The following is an 11,350-nucleotide window of genomic DNA, read 5'->3' as shown; positions in this document are numbered from 1 at the left end:
ACAAGTGTGGCATGTGTTTACATAGCCGTATTGTGGAACGATGGTTAGTGCTATTGCCTTACAACGAGAAGATCACTCTATGAAGCGAAACTAGTTTCACTCCACTTTTCTTGTGCACTGCACAGTAATGAACAGGACTCCTCAACTGATGTGGAGAAACCAATTCACCTCAAGATCGTTTTTTTATCCCAAATAAACTAATCTGGGTGCAAAGTCATAGAAACTATTACGGGTTTCGCTCCGTGGTTGTGTGTAAAATCGCAACGCTCATTCCTCACAAAATCACATCCATTTGGGCTCAGCTTGTACCCGTCAATGGTCGTAAGTGGCAGAGGATGGACCGATGTATTTTTGTATGAGAGGACTTCAGATACGACCACGAGAAGGAAAACAGTTCAGCCTTTTACTCTGATGGCTGCTTAGCGCCTGCTGAATAAATGCTGCTCTGCTGAATAATGGAACAATTGCTAAGTATGTGTGGGTGGAAGAGGTATGGTGTCTTCTCAAAATAGACTGTGGTGCAGAAGTAGAAGACTTCAGGGATGAAATACAACGGCTCAAAATTAGTTATTAAAGCAACACGCACACACATCTGAAAGTATATAATGAAAAGAAATGAGGAAAACCTGCTCTGGAAACTAGAAATGAACAGAAACATCTCCAGAGATGAGAATATGGGCTTTAGGAGGAGAGGAGGGAAGTGATTTAGAATAGCTGTAAGTATTGATTCTCTATTTCTAATGAAAATACTAACTTGTACTACTATGAGACAAAGATATGTCCATGACATGCAAAGATATGTCCATGACATGCAAAGATATGTCCATGACATGCAAAGATATGTCCATGACATGCAAAGATATGTCCATGACATGCAAAGATATGTCCATGACATGCAAAGATATGTCCATGACATGCAAAGATATGTCCATGACATGCAAAGATATGTCCATGACAAGCAGCAGCCGCAGCCGCAGCAGCAGCACCAGCAGCCGCAGCAGCAGCCGCAGCAGCAGCAGCACCAGCAGCCGCAGCAGCAGCACCAGCAGCCGCAGCAGCAGCAGCCGCTGAGGTGCTATTTTTAGAAACAGCGTTCCGGTGAGAATCAGTCAAACTGGGTCTTCAACAGTGTTTTCATGAAAATGTGCTTCTTTTACTGCTGCAGTCTTTGGAGATTCTTATCAGCGCATACCGGGTCATAAAATTGCAGCAGCCATCTACACACAGAGAGACACACGCAGACTCTCTCTCCTCTCTCTCTCTCTCCCTAAATTTCTTTCCCCTTCTCTCTCTCTCTCTCTCTCTTCTTCCTATTCTTCTTTGCTGATTTCTAACGATGCCTTTACGTCCCTTACTCTCCAGGAACGCCTTGTCCAGAAACTTTTGCACCATGCAATCGCCTGCACTTTACGGCAACAAGGACTGCGGCGCTGTCGGGAACTCGTATAGTTTTGCGTTCTTTCAAAATAATTCTGAGAAAAATTGTAGGCGGATTTGATACACACAACGCCAAAGGAGAGAGCTTTTATATACTTTTTCCCCAAAGTAGAGGTATTTTTTTACACCTCCCTGGCTCCTATGGGAATTAAGCACTCATCCCGCTGCATGTTCCTCAGGAGAAAAATGGCGGAGTCCGAGAGCACTGAGGTAAGTGTGGGGATCGTTCTATCTTAGTTTTAGATCGGCCATGGCCTGAGCTTTAACCTGCAGCATGTGTCCTACGTTTGGCAGAAGTTGCATGCAGGTCAAAATGAAGGATGCAGTGCGTCGTGGCAGAGAGACTATCAGTTTGAATGAACCAGGGATCTCTCTCTCTCACTCTCACTATCCCTTTATTTCACCTGTCACTTTCTCTCTCTTTTCTAAACCCCTCCTGAAATGGGAGAATAACATTTCCCCACTCAAGGTTTCGGATTGAATAAACTCGCTGCATTGCATTTATGCTGCAGGTTGTTTCTGCGTGAGGCGCTGTCCAAGGTACTGCAGCATTCTTTCTGACAAGCCTGTGAGTTCATTTGCAGGGAAGAAAGTAGGGTGAACTAAGGACATGGTTTGTCATTAGCCCCACGCCGCAGCACAGTGTGTCTTAACGGGGGATTCCCGGTATTAGATCCTCTATCCACAGTGTCTCTAATTTAAAAAGAAGACAGACTCTGTCCCAGATTGCCCTGAAGTATTTCATATGCTGAAGCATCCGTTCAATTTACTTAACTCCTCTTTCGAGGCTTTAAAAATGTCCAGTGCTTCTCCACAGGAGCCCTACGTTGTATTGAGTTGGGTTTGCATCGGTATTCACAAAGTGAATGGAAACTCAAGAAGCCTTGCTGGTTCTTTTTAAGTAACGCTTAAAAGCTGCACACACTCTGTGAAGCTACAGGCTGCCTCTCCTGACGCCTGCTCTACATTATTTATCACAAAACTATTCCTCAAAGCAAGTGTATTCATGGCAGATGATCCTCAAGCTTTCAGGAGGCAATTGACACATCCCAGTAAGTGGACGTACTGATGTTTGGGGGTTTCCTCTCTCAGCTGTTATGGGATATTTGGGCACTTGAGTGGTGAGATGGAGAATAAAACACCTAAGTGATTCCTGTTCCTGTCTGTAGGCGAGGGTTTTTATTATCAGAGTTGACAACAGTTCATCATCAAACGTATTTGATCCAAATGTAGGAGAAATCCACATTAATCTGGACTGTGCAGCATGAATATCACATAAGCATCTATAAAGGAGGGGCAGAAATCTGGCGATACTTACGATACCTATCACATGATACGATACAGGGGCAATGGTAAAATATATCGTGATATACTGAGATAGAATAGGCATGTTGATATATTAAGTTGTTTTTTTTTAACATTTAATTGTTGGAAAACTGTCAGCACAGTAAACACACAATGCTGTTACCTGTTTAGCATTAGGTTACTAAAACGAACAGCAAAATAAAGTGAACCAAGGCCATGAATATTTGCATGTTAATTATTATTAAAAAATGAATATTTGCATGTTAATTATTATTAAAATGAATTATTTAAATGATAATATGCTGTTGAATATCAATACAATAAAGTGAAATGAAATATTGCATATTGATATTTTCTCGCACCCCTACTTAAAAAGGTTTAAATTTACCTTTATTCTTATTAGTCACATATGCTACCTACTGTGTCACGTGTGGAAAAACGTATCTTCTATTGTCATTTTTACAGAAATAACTCACATGTCTTTGGTTTTTCTGCACTGCAGCTTTGTCACCTCTTTAATGGTGATGTATAAATTAGTAAGTATTTGGCTCGTACTAACTGTTTATTAATGGTGATTCATCTTTTTTTAAGATGCCGACATTTGATATCTGCAGTCTTTGCATCTGGGTGTCTGCCCATCATGTACAGTAGCTGCAGGATGAGGCCAAATGCACCAACTTCTAACAAAGTAAACACTGAGTGCTGACCTCATCACCTGACTGTCCCTGGACTGAGAGACAGCTCTGGACTCATTTAGCTGAATGCAACACATACAACACAAAGTACAAAACACTTAAAGATAAAGTGAACGTACATGAATGCAAATTAACTATTTAATGAATATTTTAGTGGAAACAGAATAGTTTGGATTTCATCACAAATTCTTACCAGAATCACTGGTATGATTATGACTGGTAAAAACCAAATAAGATGACGTAAAATCTGCCAGACAGAAAAAGAAAAACCCAGTAAGATAAAATTCACGAGGCCACAAGTGATGGATTTTAAGACAGACTGTGAGTTAAAAAAAGTTTCTCTATGGGCCACAATTGGCCTCCAAGCCGGACTTTGAACACCCTCCAATTATTATGCCCTGCAAAACATATATTAAGACTAAGATCACCAAACTGAGATCAGTTAGTCAACGTGTTTTTGGTTATTTTGCAACAGAGTAAATAATAGGTAGCTTCCTTGGTTGAAGAGTGAGTTTGGTGGCTGTTAGCTCGGGCTGTGTGGCTGAGCTAACAGCTTTATTAGGGTGCGTTTAATGGGGTCATGTCTGTGCATTTGATCCAATTTTGCCAAATCTGGTTTGTAAAAAGGCCAATGCTTCTAAGCTTATCAACTCTTGTTTTTGACATTAATAATACTGGGAACCAGTCATCTTCAAAAGTAAATGGCATAGACTAAGCAAGAAAAAAAAATGAACTCATGAAGTTTCTGCTCACTGTATCTCATTCTGTCCTGGTTTAAAGGAAAGTTAGAGACTAAAACAGCAGCCAAACAGTGGAGGAATCCCAGAATCTAAAAATCCATTTAGTAAAATGGTCAGTGCAGTATGGTACCGTTTCCTCCTGACAGATCAAAAAGCTCACAGGCGGCGGATATAACCATTAAATCTAATCTGATGCACAGAACTGCACAGTGCTCTTTGACAAATTAGTTTAGATAGCAGCCGACCGAATAAGTGAGACCACCTGCACTGACCTCCCACAGCACAGCACAAAAATGAGAGATAATGTGTCTGAGATAATGACATGAAATATATATATATATGTGTGTGTAATTTACCCAGCATTCACTCACTAATGTAAATAAAGAAGCTATTGTATGTTGAACCATCACTGTTTGTGTGTCGCCAGTTATGGGTTTGTTGCTGTTTCTTTTATTTTTAGAAGTCTTAAAGTTTTCAGTACAGCTCCTCACACTTCTGAGAAACTGTTAGTGTCTATTTTCTCTTGCTCTCACTCACTGACACACACACACACACTAATGAGTGTGTTTCCCACAGGCTATAGAGGTGATAATCAGGCCATTATGGTTGTACCTTCTGTGCAGTTTAGTCTTCTCGCCTTCTGCCGTCTTGATGTCAGTGATCAGAGTATTCTCTCCACATTCACTCGTCTCTCTGAAGCCCACAGTCATTTTATAAGGTGATTGCCACGGGCCGATAAAAACTATTCACTTTTTCAAATCTTTGCCTTCAACGCAGCAACAGTCGCAGCCGCAGCCGCAGCCGATCCGCATTATTCCATCGCAGTCGGTGCAGCCCACATCGTTGCCCAAGCCTGTGCCTTCTATGCAGCCCGCTCCGAGGCCTCCGATCCCACCGCACACACCTCACGCTGCCAGTCTGCCAAGCTGCCCAGGGCGAGGCAAGATGTCCAAGTTTCTTAGTCCAGAGGAGATGACCTCCAAAGACTACTACTTTGACTCCTACGCCCATTTTGGTATCCACGAGGTACTGTCTTATCAGAACGACCTCTTCACACCAGAAATGTGACAACTTTAATTCACTGTTTAACTAAATACTCAATTTAAAACAGAGGTGTTTAACAAAGTGTTCAGCTGAAATAATGGAAACCTCATCTTTATCCATCTTGTACAGACAGAACAGATGGACCCTTTAATTAGCACATAAAAAAGTTCAACCAGAAAATATTGCTTCAAGATTGAATTGACAGCTGTGTTTCCCCCCACGTTTCCTCCCACATAAAATAAGTAATATAATTATCATAGGTATCATTAAAATTGAAAAAAAATTAAAAATGTTTATTTGGTTTCAATAAAGAATATAGAAAATAGAAAGGCAAATAAAAATGCACTTTTTTCTATATTTTCTAGGAAGTATTTTTGTAGACATAACCATTTTAATGATTCCATAGTGTATTTTACAATCATATTAAAATAAAAGTTATAAATATTTATTAAAAATGATTTAGTTCAGTTGTGTTTTAAGTATGTTTTACTATCAAAAACAAATCCGACCTCCATTAGACATTTTAAAATGGGATAGTTCTCAGTGGTACACCTGCTGATATCCACACGGCACCCACATGTACCACGGCTCACTGGTTGGGAATCACTGATCTATGGTAATGTAGATAAAACTCAAAGGTTTAGCATGGACAATTGCATGGTAAAAAAATCAAGAGATCATAATAATGAGAATTCAGTTTGTCACTAAAGAGTTAAGAATTTTTTTGGCCTTTAAATGAAAGTATTTGCTCATCAAGCTAATATATTTTAATTTTTGTTGCTTTTCAGGAGTATATTTTTAAGTATATTTTTTAAACCTAACTTCATACCAAATTTCACAGAGCTCATCTATGTAATCCCACCAGAGAAAGTGAGGTATTATGGGAGGTATCTAAATCCCGTGTGATCTGCAAGGTAGATTTTTGTCTATAAGTACATAAGCCTCTATATATTTGAAATGAAGGTCAAGTGTATTTACTATTGTCTTTACACACATTTTGAAAGACAAACAAATGAAAGCTGCGGACAGTCTTATTTGTGCTGTGATGAACAGACTGAGCTAAGCTGCTGTTATTTATTTCCTGTTTGACCGCAAATATTACTGAAAATCCAGACGGCTGCTGCTGCTGCTGCCCGGCTGATGTTACATCATTACAAAACAAATCACCGCCCTCTGCCAACTCATTTCTGATGTCCTTTGTACTCTATAAGGAAATGCTGAAGGACGAAGTCAGGACGCTGACCTACAGGAACTCCATGTATCACAACAAGCACGTCTTCAAGGACAAGATAGTGCTGGACATCGGGAGTGGGACCGGCATCCTCTCTATGTTCGCAGCCAAGGCAGGGGCAAAGCACGTGTACGGGGTAAGACCTGTGTGTTATTGGATTGTTATTACACCGAGTTATAGTACTGTGAAGAGCTGATCGCACCATGATCTTGTACATGTACTGTGTACTTTGTCTGTGCGTACGTCACCTTTTCAAATAAACCCTTAGAAATGACCTGTGTGACGAGCAGATGATGAGAGTGTTTGGCTTGTGTTCTGAAGAAGAAGTATCTCAGCTGGTTCAGCTTTTGTGTAGTAGCGTCCACATCACTTTAGGGGGCAGTACTTAACTGAGAACTTTAAAGTTACTTGTTCTAAGGACAATACTAAAGAATATGTGTTCTAAGGAAACAGTGCAGTTAAACCTTTCTGACAAATTTTAATGGTAAATGGTTAAAATAACAATTATGAAAGTGGAGCCTCCAGTGAACTCCAGGAATGTTGGGACAGAGGAGGGTTTGACACCAGGTCACATTTAAATTAAAATGTGCTTTCTAATTATCGGGAACCTGAGGACATTAGATATTTCAGTTTTTTACGAGTGGAATTCAATTTATTTAATTAGTAGATAAATGTGGGCTACGGGCAAAATGGGAGGCTAGAAATGTCTCAAAAAGATAAACTAAAGTTCTATCATCGCTTCGACAAGTTTTGACAGGAGCCCAAACTAATCCTTTAACCTGAGAAGCTGTGGTAACCTGTGTTCTCAGCAGAATATACATACTGAGACTTGTCTTTAAATCAAGACAAACACTGTTAGGAAGGACAGTCTAAAATAAATAACTAAATTTAACTGACATCTGGGTATGAAATGCTAAAGAAGAGAAAGTGAAAGCCCAGAGAAATGAGAACACCGGCTGTGACTGTTCCTGACACCAGTGAGGGGTGAAATGTGTGAGGGTGTGAGGAGACCTGAGGATGATCACTGGTGCTTGACTATTAAACACAAGGTTAATTTCAGTCTGTTCTCACACACAGGAGCAGGAGATTTTGATTTTTTTTTTTGCATGTTGTCACTATGACAACACAGTAACACAGACTACATGTGTTAAAGTACACACGGTGCCTCAACACTGGCAGCTCCTGTTTATTCACAGAGCTGATGCCTGATCCTGGCTCTTAATGGGCAGATACACCAGCACTGTGCTATCTGCAGCCTACATATACATTCTGTACTAATAGGAAACAACCACAGGGCTGCTTCAGGGAGACAGCACAGCCAGCGGGAAAAGAATAGTCCTAGAATATATAAAAAAAAAAAAGAAAGTCTACGAAGTTCATGTCACACTGCACTGCCATAAATCTTAAAGGAATTCAAAGACAGAAATGAGATTTTTGTATTTACAAGGGATTCACTCTTTATTATTCAGAGTTCATACAGGAGCCCTCTGATTGGTTTGGAGCAGATGGTTGTCTCCTGAAGGTGGAACAGCGTGTGTGTGTGTGTGTGTGTGCACTCCACTAAAACTCCATTCACGCAAAGTATCTGAAGCTGACAACGACTGTTGTTAACAGATGCCTCATCTTCTGTTGTGTCCCCATTAAATCTTTGTTGTGGACAATGACGGATGCTTTCTATGTAATGACTCGTAAGGACAAAAGATGAATAAAGTATAGAGCGACCAACAGGTTCTGTTAAAGAACTCTCAAGGTGTGTTCAGTCAACCTTGGCAAGGACAATTGTGATTCCCAACCTCTGTGCCATGGGTCATCAAATGTCCCATGGTCTGAAAACCAGTTGAAAATGATTGCAAATAATTTGTCTTTGCTCATCTATGCAACAGTGACAGGCAGAACAATAAAATACTCATCCACCAGATGGCAGTAGAAAACAATTACATGTGTTTAAAAACCTTGCTGCTGCTGAGCTGAAAAAGCTCAATGTGCCATATGAGGGGCCACACTCCCAACTTTGGGAACCACTCAAGTACAGTAACTTTGCTTTTCGGTAATACTTGGAATAAATGGCTGAGTAAAGTGAGCTTCTGCAGTAAGTGAGATAATGTGTTTCAACTTTACTGATAACATGCTGTGGTATTAGGTTCGACTTCAGTGCTCCGACACAGGCCTTCATTAGTGCAGAGAACTCTTCTGGTACTTGGTGCCCTAAGGCAGACACATTCAGAACTGTAGAGTGATTAAAACCCACCTGCTGTAATGAAAATGTCAGACAAATGATCCACCCCACTGTTAGACACTCTTTATCCTTCGCTTCTCTTTTTTTAGCTGCTGAAGCTGATTCGGTGGTTAGATTAAGGACATAAAATGACACTTTAGTTTTTCTTTATTCTTATGATAAGCTGAGTAAATTCACCTGGTACCACATCTCTAGAGGTTAAGGATTTCTCATACAGTATCTGAGGCACATCAGTCCTTTTAGCATTTATTAATACATTAGAATGTAATCAATGTCCTTCGTGTGATCAGTTCCTTATTTTACTTTATTTGATATTGGCAGATTGAATGTTCCAGTATATCGGAGTACTCCGAGAGGATCATCAAGTCCAACCACCTCGACAGTGGTAAGAGTTACTGCAGTTTTTCTTTATCTGTTCAGTCTCAGCGCTGCACAGACCACTGGCAGAGTGAGACAACTGGAGGTTAGAGAACAAACACAAGCTCCACAGGTGGAATTAAAAATTCCAGAATGAGTAATAAGTCTGTTCTGACAAACCAAACCCTTCTGATCTGATACCTAAGCCCAAATCTTCAACATAACTTTGCTTCACATGCTGGTGTCAACCGGTTTCTAACCGACAACCTGCCACAATGTGCTGCCATGGAGATCCAGCATCTGCAGGAGAGCTGTCTCAGATTACTGTAGTTGTCTGTGTCTCCACCAAACTCTCATTCACAAAGTTGGAATTGTGTTTTCATGGAGGAGACCTACATTCAGGGGTTACGTTGATAAAGTGCGGAATTCCAGAAATACCAAGAATTGGGTTATTGTCTCACAGATATTCATTCATACAGAGTCAAACAGCAAAACCAGCCATTACTTCAAGTACTCATCCAAATGTTCTCTGTAGCCTACAGAAATATACACCCTCACTACATCCTTGACACAGAACCAATAAATGTTCAGCTCGTGCACAGATATGGAATTTGATTTTTTTTTTTTTTTAAGATTATGTAATTCTGTTCCATACTGTGTCAGGAGTATTCTAATCTAAGTGCTGAAAACTCCTTTACTGTTGTGTGTTCCAGTGATCACCATCTTCAAAGGTAAAGTGGAGGAGGTGGAGCTGCCTGTGGAGAAGGTGGACATCATCATATCTGAGTGGATGGGTTACTGCCTCTTCTACGAGTCCATGCTCAACACTGTCATCTTTGCCAGGGACAAATGGCTGGTATGATGTACAATCAGGACAATAGCTGTACCAGAAACCAAACCAAAGCATGAATACAAGAAGAACTGTATATTTTCATAACGGCAAAATAACAACGTCATTTATTAAGGATCTATGGTCTATATGAAACACACACAATATCTAAAATAGGAATCATGTAAATGATAAGATCATGTAACTGTAGAGAGTTTTGCCCCCAGTTAAATGAGAGTTATTTAAATTTACCCAATATTTCACCATTGGCAGCAACAATCATAAGAAAACAAGTTACATCGAGTTTCATTGTTTATAACTGGCCATAATGAAAAAAAAAAGTAGAATACTTAAATAAAAACCTTTTAGGAGAAAATAACATAATTAATTATTGATTTTCAATTACAAAGAATTGCTACTTAATTGCTACATTAGGTAGAAAACATAGTAAACACGGTTCATTTCTAAACCATAACTATTCCTTAATTCTTCTTACTTCTTGCCATAATTATTTCAATCAATTATTTCTTTAATATTTCTCCTAAACTTCACCACTGACTGAGTCTTAGTTTCATCAGAGACCAAGGCGTCTTCTAGCCTTAAATAAACACGTGTATTTACCTTTAAAACCAATTCATAACCAAGAAAATAAAGTAGAACTACAATGTAGTCAGTCAGTCATGATCACCTCTCCCGCTCTGAGTCGTTCTGCGTGCAGATGTAACGGCTTCTTAATCACTGCTGCAGCTAAATAATTGTTACCACTGCCACTTGACAAATGAACTGTCATCAGTGGACACCATTATTACTGTGGGCAGGACTCAGTGCTGATGTTTTTTTCTCTTTACCTCATTCATCAAACAGAAACCTGGTGGATTAATGTTTCCTGACCGCGCCTCCCTGTACGTGGTGGCCATTGAAGACAGGCAGTACAAGGACTTCAAAATACACTGTGAGTGTGTGTGTGTACAGCACAGTGTGTGAGTGTTGTGTTAGTGGAAAGTGTTGTTTGGATACATAGTGTTTTCATTTCAGATTTGAAGGAAATATGGGAGGCTTTAGTTCACGGCTGTCAAACTCAACTGGATTTAAACACGTCTACACTGGAGGCCAAACAGATTTTCAGATCTAGTGCTGAGAACACTCTCAACGGACCAAAAAGGAAAAAAAAAAAAAAGGAAAAAGAATTGAACAGACTGCAACATTCTTATTCCTAAATAAAAAAAGCCACCCTATCAATGATATACATGCAGACAGATTTAAATAATAAATATAGTAAAGTATATATAGTATATATATAAGTAAAATATAGTATGGATTATATACAATACAGTTTTATTTAATACTTCCACAATGCTAAACACTAGTGGGCCACATGAAATGATGTGGTGAGCCAGATTCGGGCCACGGGCCTTAACTTTAACGTATGCGCATAAGTTAATAAAGGTGGGAAAGGCTGCAGAAAATCAATTACCG

At 39.7% G+C, this 11,350-nt stretch overlaps 2 protein-coding genes across 2 annotated transcripts in view; one reads left to right on the top strand and one right to left on the bottom strand.

Annotated features, from left to right (window-relative positions):
- Nucleotides 1–1,094: 1,094 nt before the first annotated feature.
- The window catches only part of LOC103380051 (protein arginine N-methyltransferase 8-B), an 18,457-nt gene continuing 8,201 nt past the window's right edge, over nt 1,095–11,350 (top strand). Inside the window, exons 1-6 of the mRNA XM_008311848.3 lie at nt 1,095–1,647; nt 4,955–5,203; nt 6,433–6,588; nt 9,010–9,073; nt 9,759–9,901; nt 10,739–10,826. Of these exons, the coding sequence (XP_008310070.1) occupies nt 1,579–1,647; nt 4,955–5,203; nt 6,433–6,588; nt 9,010–9,073; nt 9,759–9,901; nt 10,739–10,826 (769 nt within the window). The 5' untranslated portion in view covers nt 1,095–1,578. The remainder of the gene's footprint in view (nt 1,648–4,954; nt 5,204–6,432; nt 6,589–9,009; nt 9,074–9,758; nt 9,902–10,738; nt 10,827–11,350) is intronic.
- Nucleotides 9,790–11,350, bottom strand: part of cracr2aa (calcium release activated channel regulator 2Aa) — a 23,364-nt gene continuing 21,803 nt past the window's right edge. The window contains exon 20 of the mRNA XM_025056228.1: nt 9,790–9,926. The gene's annotated coding sequence lies outside the window, so the exon portion shown is untranslated. The remainder of the gene's footprint in view (nt 9,927–11,350) is intronic.

This window comes from Cynoglossus semilaevis, chromosome 6 (assembly GCF_000523025.1).
Source record: "Cynoglossus semilaevis isolate Cse_v1.0 chromosome 6, Cse_v1.0, whole genome shotgun sequence".
Lineage (NCBI taxonomy): Eukaryota > Metazoa > Chordata > Actinopteri > Pleuronectiformes > Cynoglossidae > Cynoglossus > Cynoglossus semilaevis.
Note: the sequence above shows the minus strand (reverse complement) of the source record. Positions and strands in the feature narration are given on the sequence as shown.